This window comes from Phodopus roborovskii, unplaced genomic scaffold, assembly GCF_943737965.1.
Source record: "Phodopus roborovskii unplaced genomic scaffold, PHOROB, whole genome shotgun sequence".
Lineage (NCBI taxonomy): Eukaryota > Metazoa > Chordata > Mammalia > Rodentia > Cricetidae > Phodopus > Phodopus roborovskii.
The window spans coordinates 12026255-12040356 of NW_026126409.1; the positions used below are offsets into that span (position 1 = coordinate 12026255).

General features: G+C 46.8%; 1 protein-coding gene across 1 annotated transcript in view; it reads left to right on the top strand.

The window, feature by feature from the left end:
* Atp11a (ATPase phospholipid transporting 11A) overlaps window positions 1-14102 on the top strand; it is a 105535-nt gene that overhangs the window by 70859 nt on the left and 20574 nt on the right. The window contains 8 exon segments of the mRNA XM_051182000.1: window positions 1778-1849; window positions 2297-2370; window positions 4973-5076; window positions 8299-8480; window positions 10058-10309; window positions 11576-11753; window positions 13256-13358; window positions 13506-13651. Of these exon segments, the coding sequence (XP_051037957.1) occupies window positions 1778-1849; window positions 2297-2370; window positions 4973-5076; window positions 8299-8480; window positions 10058-10309; window positions 11576-11753; window positions 13256-13358; window positions 13506-13651 (1111 nt within the window).

The window sequence follows — 14102 nt, forward strand, 5'->3', positions numbered from 1 at the left end:
CATCGACACAAGCCCTTGCTATTGTGTTTTCTGTGCTTATAGCTGTCTAGGCAGAGCCCCGGGCCCAGACCTTCCCTTTGATCCTAAGATGCCAAGGCCAGCTTCCTGTAGCTCTCCCTGTCACCTGAACTGGAGAGCTAGCAGCTGGATGTAAAGCTCTGCCCTTTACTGCTCTTTCTTTGTGTGGGGGTCTTTCCATCTGGGACATTTACACTGACCCAGGAGTCTTCCTGGAGTTCTTTCTGTTGTGTGAGGTATGTCATGTTAAACAGACATGCAGAAAAACACTCCAGACATGGGACACAATTTCAAGTCATGGATATCACTCAGGCTCAACTCACAATTCTTCTGGAATAGTAAACTCCCAGTGTCCCCTCTGCTGCTACTAACAAATGTGTGTAGCCTTCAGAGACTGATACCAGCGAGAGAACGTTTTTATGCCTCAACAAATCTGCTTTTCCTGTACAATTTAGGTAGTGGCAAAGATGTGTGAATGATAATGCCCTCACTATGTGTCCAAACCACCCCAATACACATACACACACACACACACACACACACACACACACACACACACACACACACACACACCAAAACAAAATTAAATTTAAAAACAACAAAAAAAAAATACAAAAAACTTTAAGGCCCTTGAGGCTAAGTTTGGAAGCATTTATATCAGTGGTTCTCAACCTGTGGATCACAACCTCTTATTGCATATCAGATATTTATATTATGATTCATAACAGTAGCAAAATTATACTTTTGAAGTGGCAATGAGATACGTTTATGGTTGGGGTTCACCACAACATGAGGAACTGTATCAGGAAGGTTGAGAACAATTGATTTATAGGGAGAAGCCATGGCTGCTGCACGCAGGAAAGTCAGGTCAGGCTGTCCCACCTTCCCTGTAGCTCTTCTCTTCCCAGGGTATCTTTCTCTCAGCTACAGCCAGCTCCCACCAGAGAAGGTGGCCACCATCATCCATATGCCTAGCACCTGCCTACTGTGACAGCTGGTGCAGGATAGGATGGTATTCTCTCCCATCTTTTGGTAAGCTGCTCAAGGCCAGACCTACTTCACTCTCCTGGCAGGAGTGTGGGACAATATCACTGCAGATGGCCAGTTTGGGCCTATCTCCTGTCAGATAACCAGGTTGACCGAGGGCTGCATAATTTAGAACATATAAAACAGAAAAAAAAATAAAAAAGCTCAGAATGTATTTCTCACAGTTTGGGGGCTGGCAGGTCAGGGTCAAGGCATCTCAGAGGTTTCTTGCTGTTCCCAGAATGGTGGCAGCGTGGAGAGAGGATGAGAGGGCAGAAACTCTCCTGCAGTGGCCATATTCATCATCCCATGGGGGGCAAAGTCTCCCTGCCAGCCACTCTTGACATTTGCTCTAGGGTTCAGGTACTTTTGTGACCATTGGCACCTTGGCAGGTAGCCTCTGAGGCTTCTCTTAATATTGAAGCCCACTAATCAGTGAAACATGGCTAGAAGTAAGAAATGCATCCTTAACTCCTGGTGCTGTCTTTCCACAAGCCACCAGCATCCATAGAGTGCATCTCTTCCCTGTAGGGCGCAGACTGCTGGGTCATTTTCTGAAGTTGTAAATAAATCTGAATCCCTGTGTCCTGGTTTATAATCCACCAAACAACCTGTCTTACTGAAAGTACTTTTCTCTGTGAGAAAGATGGCCTTAGTGTAAAATGAAGACTCCAAGGAGGAGGCCTGCCTGGCTCTCAGATTCAGCACTGGGCTTGCCTTCTCTCTGCTGCAGGCTTGGTTTCACTTACCTGAGACTGAAGGACAATTACATGGAAATACTGAACAGGGAGAATGACGTTGAGAGGTGAGGAGCTGTCTGCATGAAGTGTGTCCCTGGAAAAGAACAAAGTTCCATTCCTAGAAGTGAGGTGCCCAGGGCTATGTGAGAGGCAGGTGTGCACAATGCAATGTTTTAGGGTCTGTCCGAGCTGACCATTGAGCTCAATGGCAGCTGCAGCTCTGAAACCCCGGAGAGGTTTTCAAACTTGGCATGAGGGTTGCATGCTCCTTCCATATTCCAAATGAGACATAGATATTATGACCCTTCTGAGAGGGGCCAAAGCCTCTTATCACTGATTCCCAACACAAGGCTGCAGCTGGGCATTCTGTGCGTTGGGGGTGGGGGGTCCACACAGATTGGGTAGGGTGCAGGGAGTGCCCCCTTGCTGCTGGGAAGGTAATTTGTTAGTCACTCAAGCTCGGCACCTACTTGGCAGGAGAGAATAAACTGCATCCCACGTGTTTGTTTCAGGTTTGAACTGTTAGAAGTTCTGAGTTTTGACTCTGTGCGGAGAAGAATGAGTGTGATTGTAAAATCTGCTACAGGTGAGATTTCTCCTAACGTCACATAGTGGTGGTTTTATTCTGATGGGTAATTCTTTAGGATATCTAAGTGTTTGGAACATATGAAGTATTTATTCCACATCTGTGTATGTGTGTATAGAGCATGTATATGTATGTACATTCATTCGAGGGTTTGTGTGTAGGCCACAGAACAACATGGGGTGTCGTTCCTCAGGCATTGCCCCCTACTTATTTAGAACTTAGACAGGATCTCTCACTGGCTTGGATCTCACTAGGTAGGATGGACTGACTGACTGACTGACTGGCTAGCAAACCCTAGGAATCCTTCTGTTCCTGGCCCCTAGCACTGACATTGCAAATGCATACTACCATACCTAACATTTTTACATGGGCTCAGGGAATTGAACCTGGCCATCATGCTTGCAAGGCAGATTATCACCTGAGCTATCTCGCCCTCCCCATTTATCCCGTTTTTAAAGGCGTAGGTAAACTCTTCTATAATAACAACTCTGGAAAGAAATGGGTACTAACTAAGCCTCCTACAGACACATTTATGTCATCTATGAATGTCCTACCACTGTGCTGCACACACCTAAAAACCAGCACATGTTTTTAACTGTATTTAAGTATGTATAGTATGAGTTTGCAGATATTTCTGTACTAAAATTCAGAATACTAATTATAGTGGATTTCTTTGGCTGGCTGGTTACTATGACAATGGCTCTTTATTTGGGAGTAGCACATTGTGGCTTGTGGTTAAAGTGTTAGATGGTGAAGGAGTGGGTGCAATGGGACCCCTTGACTAGTTCTCTTTGACCTTGGCATGTGATCTCTGTGGGTTGGCACTTGCCACCTCCCCGCCATGTAGCTTTGTGGCTGTCCTTCCTTCCCTGTCAGCATCTTTTCTAGAAGGCCTTATGAGTTAGTTCTTGTTATCCTCCCCAGAGGAATTCCCACAGAAGTAGATATGTGCCTCATCCTCTCCCTGCCCTCACACTGGGCTAGATGCCCCCAGCTCTGCTTATAGCCACATAGCTCTGGTGTCAGAGGTCCAGTTAGCACTGCTCTCCTAGCCTTTGACCAGCATAGACTGTGATGTATCCCCAGATTGCATCTTCATCTCCTTACCACCCATAGGCTACTTGCCCAGCTGTGTTTCCCTTCCTGGATCATGGTGAGAAGTGGCAGCCCCTCCATGGGTCTCTCACTGAGGCCCTGGAATGCCTTCCTGGTTGCTCTCAGGTAGCCACAGCATCCACACTGAGCTACCCACAGTTTCTCCTGCCTAGTGTGGGCTGCCCCTCCTGGAGGCCCCATAAGTATCTTTCAGGAGACTATGACTGGACAACAGTCATGTCTCTGTTGGCAGTGTTTTCCCTGCTTATGCACCCCCACACTAATACTTCCTAGGGTTTGGAAATGGGTCGAGTGGGTGCCTGTCAAATAGCTGTGCCTTGGGATTTGATTCCAGTGGTGAGCCCAGAAGTGTGTCTCCTTCCTCCCACCCTGGATAGTTGACTAAGCCAGTCACCACCAGCCTCTTGAGACCTCAGGGTTTACCCTCCACACACTTGCCAGCACACTCAAGGTTAGGGGCGTAGGAGGCTGTCCCACAAGGCACCTGGGTATTATACCTTCCTGGGTAGGAACATGAGCACCATCATGTGCCTTCTGTAGCCTGCTGCCATTGGAATGCACAGTAGTAATTCTTTTTCTTTTTTAATTGTTGTTGCTATTGATTTTTTGAGTCAGGGTTTCTCTATATAGCCCAGGCTGCCCTGGAACCCACTCTATAGACAAGGCTGGCCTCAAACTTAGGGACCTGCCTGTCTCTGCCTACTGGGATTAAACATGTACACCACCACACATGGCTTACTGTGATGCTTCTATAGCTACACCCAAATGCCCTGTTCAGCATAGTACTGCAGCCTGAGATTTCATTATTGCTGAGCAGGGTGGCTGAGTAGGGCGGGCCTGGGAGTGCTTCACAGAGTAGGGCAGCTGAGGGTTGGTCAGGCCTGACACTGATTACAGAGCAGCTGGGCGGGGCCCGTTGCATCAGAGCTGGTTTCTCTGCTCCTTGGCTACTTCTATGCTTTCTGTTAGTATCTCTCACCTGGAGGGAGAAAGTCCTTTCATGCTGAGAAAGGAGCGTGCAGAGCCAGCACAAAGGTGCTCGGGTTCTGATGACAAAACTAGAGGTATAGAAGACAGTTTCCCATGAAGCTTTGTGATAAAAAGGAAGACCCACTTTGGGGAGGAATTAGACACTTGCCTTCTGGTATCTCATGAAGTTTGAACACTCCTTTTAGGTCAGCAGCACACTCTTTGTTCTGTTATGGTATTCTCTGCCTGCCCAACCCCAGTCCCAGGGCATATGAGCACCCAGAGCCCTCATTGTTCATGGCTCCTGACTATCCGAGCTCCAAGCTATAGGAATAAAATGGGCTCTGGCATCTTCCATGGGTTGTACTTCTTTCAGATCTTAATGTGTTAACTGGTCCTTAAAATTGAAAATAGTTTCCATACTGGTGTCACTTGTTCTCATTAAAAACAAACTGAAAAGTAAGTTTGTCACCCCATGTAATAATTAAATCCCACATTGTTCCCCCTCATCTTCCAGGAGAAATCTATCTGTTTTGCAAAGGAGCAGATTCTTCCATATTTCCCCGAGTGATAGAAGGCAAAGTGGACCAGGTCCGGTCCAGAGTCGAGCGCAATGCAGTGGTAAGATGCTGCCCTGTTCTGTCCCCATGCCCTCCCACAGACTCTTCATTCAGCCACTGTGCTTTGTGATGACAGAGGTCCCTTGGCTTTCCTGTCTTCTGCCAACCAGTAGCGAGAGATTGTCATTCCACTTATGTCATAACTGTCCTCCTGCTGAGGCAGCTCAAATCCTCTCAGCTGTGCCTCCCAGGACTGAGGAGCCAGAGAGACCCCATGCCTGAATTAGATAGCTTTCTGCCACGGTCTGCAAAGTCTGTTCTAGATAGACATTCCAGATACAGCACTATCACATTCCCTCAAAGAAAGTCCCCATCTGGTGCTACAGAAGGCATGTGCTGGCTACACTGAACTTATTATTAGGACAAACAAACTTCTTGAGGCCCTGGGATTAACTGTCATTTCAAGTGGGCACATTGGGAATTCTGACCCCTTCTGCCAAGGGTCACCTCCAGGAGAGCCACTGGACACACTTGGTGTTAATGAGCACTGACACAGTCCATACTTGGACCTTCGTTTGCCTACTTTGTCAGCTTGCCCATCAGCATCACTGTTTGCCATCGCTCACCACTCACAACTGTTCTGTGATTTCATCCACATCTGTGTACACTACAGCATGGTGTCCCTTTTCTCACTGAGCCACCCAGTTTGTGCTTATTCATTTGTTCACCTGTGGATGGACATTTGAGACTGAGCGCCAGTGTGAACTGTGGGTCCAGGCAGAGCCCTGCTCCAAATCCACCGGACAACATGAAGGAACAAGCTGCTTCTGAGGAGCTTGACCATATCTCTTGGTAAAATTCTATAGCTGCAGGAAAGTGAGCTCTCCAGCCCACGCCCCAGCCAGGAGTTATTCAGGCAGTGTACTGAGGGGCCTGCGGGCCCCACATTTGTAACATGATTTAAACAAGTAAAGCTCTACACAAGTAAAGATGGCGTGGGTAGTGCAGACAGGACCAATGTTGCCTTCAAATCCAGTGGCCCATTTCTTCTTAGTTGCCTGTTTTGAGAATCATAATTAAGAAACTGCTGCCAAATACAACATTATGAAGACTTTATCCTGTATTTTTCTAAGAACTTTATACATTACGCTTTTAAGTTTAAGACATCGATCTTATTTTATGTGTGGTGATAGGCAAAGGGGTCTGTCTTGTTTTTTGAGAGTTGATTTTGAGCATCATTGTTGAAGGGGCTGTTTTATCCCTGTTGAGTGAGCTTGTTCCTCTTGTTAAATCATCTAGCCAGATGTTCCCAGGATTTGTTTCTGGGTCTCAATTCTATTCTACTCCTCTCTTTCTCTCTCTGATTCCTCCCTCCCTCCCTCCCTTCCTCTTCCCTCCCCTCTTTCTCTCCACACCAGTTCTGGACTGTTTTGCAGTTTTTTTCTACTGTTATGTGCTAGCAAGTTTTGGAAACAAAGTATATGCATGCCCAACTTTATTCTTATCTAAACCCTTATGCTCTCTGAATACCCTGAAATTCCGAGTTCATGCAGAGATTGCCATCCAGGGTTCCATAGGATCACAAGACTCCAATGGCTTTGAGTAATGTTATTGTCTTAAGAACATGGCCTCTTCCACGCCATGGAAACAGGCGTGTTTCTGTAATCGACTCTTCTGTGATTTCTCCAGTTTCATAGTTTTCAGTCTGTGAGTCTTTTCCTCCGTGAACAGACTCATTCCTGAATGTTTTCCTTCTAGTGTAATTATGGGTAGGAATGTTCCCAAGGTGAGTGTTGGGAGCATGTGAGACAGGTGCAGCTGGCATGTCTGTGCTCATGTCACAGGTGTGCTATCGCTGCATTCATGTAGTAGCTCTGGCGTTTCCTGAGAGGAGGGGTGTACGCTCTTTATGGTTTTCTGGCTGTGGAGCTGGCCATCTGCATGTGCAGTCTTCAGAAAGGCACCTTCCCTACTTGGGCCACCCTCCAGTGCTGGGTTGCTCTTACAGAATTTGTTCGGCAGAAGTGGAAAGGTGAGAGACTCCCTGAAAGGTGAGAGACTCCCTGCCCTCTCATCTTAGAGCAGTTCTTGGGGAACCACCGTGAAGACAGCTCTGTGTTTTTTTCTGCGGTTTTTGGATATTTCTGATATTTCCCTGCGTCAGTCCAGATCTTCACATGGGTCTCATCCTGGCAACATCACGTTTCATTGGCCCATTTCCTATGTGGATCAGTCTGGCTCCCACTCAATCATGGCATGCAGTCCTTTGGTAGCTGTTGGATTCAGTTTGCTAGTGTGCTGCCGACACCTACTTTATGTGCATTATAAAGAGGCAGCGCTTTATAGTGGACTCCAGGTGTGTCTTGTACAGATTGCTAGTATTTCACACAGGACTTTACTCATGCTTAGCAAGAGGCTTGGGGGAAAGCACCTCCACCTTGTGTCACCACACGCAGAGGCCTCCTCCTTTCTGAAAGCCTTGCTCACTGCCCACAGCATGCGCCATCCTGGACACTTTATTGTCCTTAGAGCCTTCCTTGTCTGATGGGTCTTCAGACTCGTGATCAAAGCAGAGTGTTTTGCCCCTGTGCCCCTCCCTCCCTTATGAGGGTTGATGAGAACTGTCCATACAAGTTAGGAGGAAGTCTGAAGAGCTGTGAGAAGTGATGACACACATTACAGGAAATGGTTTTAAAAAGCTAAAATCTGGAATTTGCAGTGCTTGTGAGTGCCTGTGAGTGTCACACTGTTGTTTATGGAATCAAGGTGAAAGGGCAAGAGCCGCCCAAGGGAACCACCCCAGGAGCAATCACCCAGGACAGTTTGGTGTGTCCTGGCAAGAGTGACACACAGTGGCAGCCCACGTGGCCTTGATAGCTGCATCGAACCTTCCCCACGTGTGTCAGAGCCTCACATCCTTCAGGCCTGTTTCCATTTCCCATGAACCCAGTGTGTGGGTGAATCCCCTTCAGTCTTCCTTGGTATTCACCACAGTTAAATTCTGACAAGCTCCCAGCTTTGGAAACACCATTACCCCAACATTACAAATTATCTTCTGAACTCTCTGTTTACATGAAGAAAAAAGTCTGTGTTTGGGTGTAGTGGCCTGGTCCAGGTATCATATGTTACAGTTCTGTCATGTATACAATTGTCCATACTTTATGTAATTCAGTAATCTCTTGAGGGTGGCTGGGTCTTCAAAGATGGGTTTGAGGAAGGCCTGAGAAAATACATTCAGCAGGTGATGCTGGATTCACATTAAATACTGACTTGTGATCCACAGGAGGGGCTGCGAACCCTGTGTGTTGCCTACAAGCGGCTCAAGCCAGAAGAATATGAAGATGTTTGCAAACTGCTGCAGGCTGCCAAAGTGGCGCTTCAAGATCGGGAGAAGAAGTTAGCAGAAGCCTATGAGCAGATCGAGAAGGACCTGATTCTGCTTGGTGCTACAGCTGTCGAAGACCGGTAATGCTGCCACAAGTGTCTGTTCATTTACAAATGGGAGCGGGCCGTGAGAGTGGGGTAGACAGAGAGTACACATCTGCAGTCACAAAAGGGGACAGGCTGTGAGAGGGGTAGAGGGCAGTTGGCACACGTGTCCACAGTCACAAATGAGAGATGGCTGTGAGAATGGGATGGGCAGTGCCAGTGTGTTCTTCCTGAGGACAAGGTTCACCTGTTTTCCTGCACATAGAGTGACGACCCAGGAAACCCTCGCTGGGTGATAATGTTACTGACCATACATAGAATGCCTGAATAGTGAAAGTAACATCTTCACATCACATTACACATGGAAGATACATTTTCATTTCATACCTTAAAGAGGAACTAGTAGTTATTTTCCCAATTGCTGCTGGCTGTTCTGAACATAGCTTGACTTTTTAGATTTTAATATCTTTGACATATATGTCATTGTTTGTCGAAGGTAGTGAACTATCGTTTAAAAAAAACACACACACACACACACACACACACACAGTAGTTAAAGCTGATAAAATTGTGAGAACTCTTCTGAATCCCCAGTTACAAGATGAAGGAACCATCGTAGTGGCCGAGGGTGGTGGGTGGTGGTGTAGGAAGGGAGGCTGCTTGGGGAGAGCACTTTTGAGTGGCTTTCCATGAAGCCCCTGTGGGCAGCTGACATGACTGACATGGCTGGAGTTAGGCCATGGAATGTGGAGGTTGCCACCCAGGAGCACATAGGAATAAATGACAGTAAAACAATTTTCTTTCTAGACAGGGTTTCACTGTGTAGCCCAGGTGACACAGAACATGCATCCTCCTAGGGTTATGTATATGATATCCTGTTAAAGTAATATTTGATCACAAGTTAACTTCTTTAAATCCTAGAGCCAGTACATTGGTAAACTTACCTGTCTAGGCCTCTGATCCCTTATTATTGTTTCAGAAAACCGAGGAGATTGGAGGTGGCTTTCCTCATTCGTGCAGCTATAATAATGGCCTCTCCACACACACTTCAGGCCAGGAGAGTCCTCCTAGGGCCTTGTCTGAATTCACAGGGTTATGTAGAGGTAAAAGGTCATACCAGCTTTCACAAAGTGCTGGCACATGCTAAGCCAGTGATAAATGTTAGCTAGCTGTGGGGCCAATGTTGTTATTACCAGCATCGTATATAATACTTAGAGCCTGGACTCCACTTTGGTAAGTAGCAGCATTAGAACACATGGCACCAAAAGGAAAGATAATACCTTATTGCCCGATTCCATTTCTCCGCTTTGTTTCTGGTTTTAATGAGTCTTCTCCCAAGTGGAATGATATTGAATTGTGGAAGGATATGAGGCTCAGCAAAGGGACATGACACAGAACAGCCTTCCTAAAGACTCATCTGTGTCTGTTTGTATCATTGCCATATGGTGTGCACTCTGGGAGCAGGTCCTGGTCCTTTATGTAGACCTCAGCCACTTGCATGTGCTATTGTTAGTATAGCTGAATATCTTTTGGCTTTGTGTTTCTTGAAGTGCTTTGTTCGGTGGCCTTTAGATGCTGTCTAAAGCCACACTGTCTGGGCTCCACCTTCCCAGGCTCCAGGAGAAAGCTGCTGATACAATCGAGGCCCTGCAGAAGGCAGGCATCAAGGTCTGGGTGCTCACTGGAGACAAGATGGAGACGGCCTCAGCCACCTGCTATGCCTGCAAGCTGTTCCGCAGGAGTACCCAGCTGCTGGAGCTGACCACCAAAAGGCTAGAGGAGCAGAGCCTGCACGATGTTCTGTTCGAGCTCAGCAAGACAGTACTGCGCTGCAGTGGAAGCCTGACCAGGGACTCCTTCTCAGGGTAGGCGACTCCTCCCACCTTGTAGGACCTTGGGTCGCTATGGGCTGCTGGTGCCCATCTGGTGTTGTTCTTGTGGGTAACTTAGATGTGGGTGACCATGGAAGCCATTCCATAGGAGGTGCCTGGGCAGGAAATTTCAAACTGACGGGCAGAGTAAAGTTTTCATCTGCTGTTGTGCCTCCTGGGTCCATCGTGGACGCCTCGGGATGCTGCCAGAGAAGCCAGAAGCTAGTTCACATAATGGAGGCCGTCTGTCTGGGACAGCACTGTTGCTGAGGTTGGGTCTTTGCAAGAGTATACACCGGTTTATTCACACATTTTACAAGGGCCCCCCCCCTTACCAGTGTTGGGTGAGTCATGCCAAGGTAGTCTCATCAGAGTCTGACTCAGATTCATTGTTCTATGTTTTTATTTGTGTGGATGTCGGTATGCATGTGCCACAGTGTACATTTGGAGATTAGAGGACAAGCTCTGTTCTTCCGCCTTATGGGTTCTGGGGGTTAAAGTTGGGTAGTCAGGCTTAGAGCACACGAGTTTGACAGAGCAAGTCAGCCCTCCAGGTGCATGCAGATTTTAGGATGTTTTAAGAAGAGCATAAAATTATCTCTCCATGTTAACTTGCGAAAGTTAGGGGTTGTGGGCGTTTTTGTCATTTTAAGGCCTAGCCAAGAGACCTGCAGAAATAACTCAGTGGTTAAGAGCTTGCACTGCTCTTCCAGACAGCCCAAGTTTAATTCCCAGCACTGGCATCAAGCAGCTCCCCACTGCCTGAAACTCTAGCTCCTGGGAGGTCAGACTCTGCTGGTCTCAGTGGGTGTGTGCCCAGACCTACACACAAATTACACACAATGTAAAATGATAAAAAGTAAATCTTTATAGCCCAGCAAAGGGAGACTTTGACCATGTTCTAACAGGAAGTCACCAGGGCAGAAAGCCCAGGAGATATTAGCCATACAGGTAGAAAGAGGCTGGCATGGAGACCGGAAATGAAGACCTGCCTTTCCAAGCCCACCTTTGGTGTCCCAGTATGAGACTTACACACAAACTCGCAGGAGGCTGTGGCTGCTGCCACAAAAAGTTTTCATTAAAATGTGATTTTACAGTGTAGTCAAAGAGGTGGCCCTAAATCTGTAAAGATCATATGATGGAAGGAGATCTGTAAGTGTCCTGATCCCACGGATTGGCACCATGCAGATATCCAGTGTACGGTATCCTTCTCTGTAGAGTCGTGTCTGAGTGACCTCTCCCTTCTGTGTGCTCTAACAGACTTTCCACAGATATGCATGACTATGGCTTGATCATCGATGGAGCTGCGCTGTCCTTGATAATGAAGCCCCGAGAGGATGGGAGCTCCTCAGGCAACTACAGAGAGCTCTTCCTGGAGATCTGCAGGAACTGCAGTGCCGTGCTGTGCTGCCGCATGGCGCCCTTACAGAAGGCACAGGTCACAAACTACTCCTATGATGGGACATAGGTGTTTGGCGTGGGGACAAAGCCTTTCTTAAGTCTCACTGTCTCTGATTGCTAAACAATTAGGGAGGTGTAGAAGTTTCACACCTGAGTCTTAGATTCTCCTTGAGGGTCAGGTGTGGATGGCCCCTCTTAGAGAGGTGCTATAGTGCCTTGGGAATCTACCCCTGGGGTGTGCATCCACTAAGCACCTTCTGTGTGCCCATGGCAGTCAGGATTTGACTTTCCCCCTTTTAACTCCAGACAATTCTCTGTACTCTCCCTGTTCTTGTGAGAACATACCCAAATTATCTTTTTAAATACATCAAAGGTATTGTGGAATGCATACATGAACATGGTATCTTTACAGTGTCCATAAACCTGGATGCGATCCAGCTTCACTTAGCATGCTTCAGGGGCTGAATGCCTCCTCGATCCCAGGTGACCCAGCCATGAAGGTGGAGTACATTATGCAGAAAGCCAGTTTCAGGGAGGTGCTCTTTCGAATGCCAGCTTGATGCCCCAATTAACCTCTGTCACTAGACACAACCAGAATGTCCCCAGGACAATTCTCAGAGAAAACAGGCAATGGCTTTTTTGCTACCTTCTTCTGTGTTTGACTCCATGAAAACATCCTGTAATTGTTTCCCTGTTCCCTGATCACAGCCTGGGATTTCCAGTGCTATTTTTGGGTTCTCAATTGATTTTTTTCAAATGTATAATATGCGTCCATTTCTTGTCTTGAAACAAAAAAAAGCAATCTGTAGTTTCCCTTCATCTCAGTCTCATATTCAAGCACAGTGCATGGGGGAAGTGAACTGTACTCAAGCACAGTGCATGGAGGAATGTATTATTCACTGGTGCATGGGGGAAGTGAACTGTACTCAAGCACAGTGCATGGAGGAATGTATTATTCACTGGTGCATGGGGGAAGTGAACTGTACTCAAGCACAGTGCATGGAGGAATGTATTATTCACTGGTGCATGGGGGAAGTGCATTATGTACAAGGCATGGGGAAGTGAACTGTACATAAGCACAGGGCATGTGGGGAGGTCTAGAAAGAAATCAACTTGGAAATTAAGGAAGAGAAATCATGAAGAATACTTATTGCAGTGAGTTGACATATTTGATTTTTAAACATGGCAGGCAGGTTTGAAAATCAAAACAGTTCCTTTTTTTTTTAATTTTTTGATACTAAGTAACATGGAGTTGCAGCACCTTCTTGCAGACTACAGTGCTGGCATTGACCCTGGCTTTTCCAATAACTGAACATTACTCTAACTTTTCTCCCTGCCTTTATCATTGATCATGTCTTAGTTTTTATGAAATGATTTGATGCTCTGTGGAGGAAATAGCCTGAGAGCTGTAAATGAGCTGTAAGCAGACAGTTTCCCTCTGATGTACACCAGCTTGCTGCCTCTGTTGGTTCTGCTAAGTTAATGACCCTATGGAAATCCAAACAGAGAAGATAAACTCCACATTTCTTTCTTCTCCAGATTGTCAAGCTAATCAAATTTTCAAAGGAGCATCCTATCACCCTAGCGATTGGTGATGGTGCAAATGATGTCAGCATGATCCTGGAGGCCCACGTGGGCATAGGTAAGCTGCTGCTGCTCCACTTTCGTTTGCACTTTAGGTAGATAAAGGCTATTTCATAGCATGCAGGGGGACCATGGGCCTCCACTGGGCAGTGGTCTCTGGGCGTAGCTGGCTCTGGTTACCAGCATTATTCTGCCTTCATTCTAGGCGTTATCGGGAAGGAGGGTCGCCAAGCTGCCAGGAACAGTGACTATGCAATACCCAAGTTCAAGCACTTGAAGAAGATGCTTCTTGTTCACGGGCATTTTTATTATATCAGGATATCTGAGCTTGTGCAATACTTCTTTTATAAGGTAGGCAGATCTCCTCTCAGTTTCAGTGGCATGAGCCCTTCACCAGGTGACTTAATGTTTCTAGATCCATTTATCTGCAAAAAAGAAGTGACCATCAGGAAGTAAGTTGCTCCTGTAACAAGATTTCTGACAGTTCTTAAGCCTTCTCAGAGTTTAACGTAGAGCCAGAAGGAAGAGTTGTGCGACGTTGAGGGCAAGCCTCTTGTTCCTTTGAACAGTCTCTTCCATGCAGGCAGGTCCTTGGTGCTGAGCTCTCTGTTACCACCCACCTTCCCTCTTGTGTGTCTCCCACCCACTGTCTGTGATCACCAGAGCCACACTATCGGTGTGTACATTTCAGTTAACACACAGGGAAGAGAAGAATTTCCAAACCCCACTCAGCTGTCTTGTAGGATGTTGAGCCCACTTGGATCGATCCCCCATATGAAACATCATGTGTTGATAGTGGCTT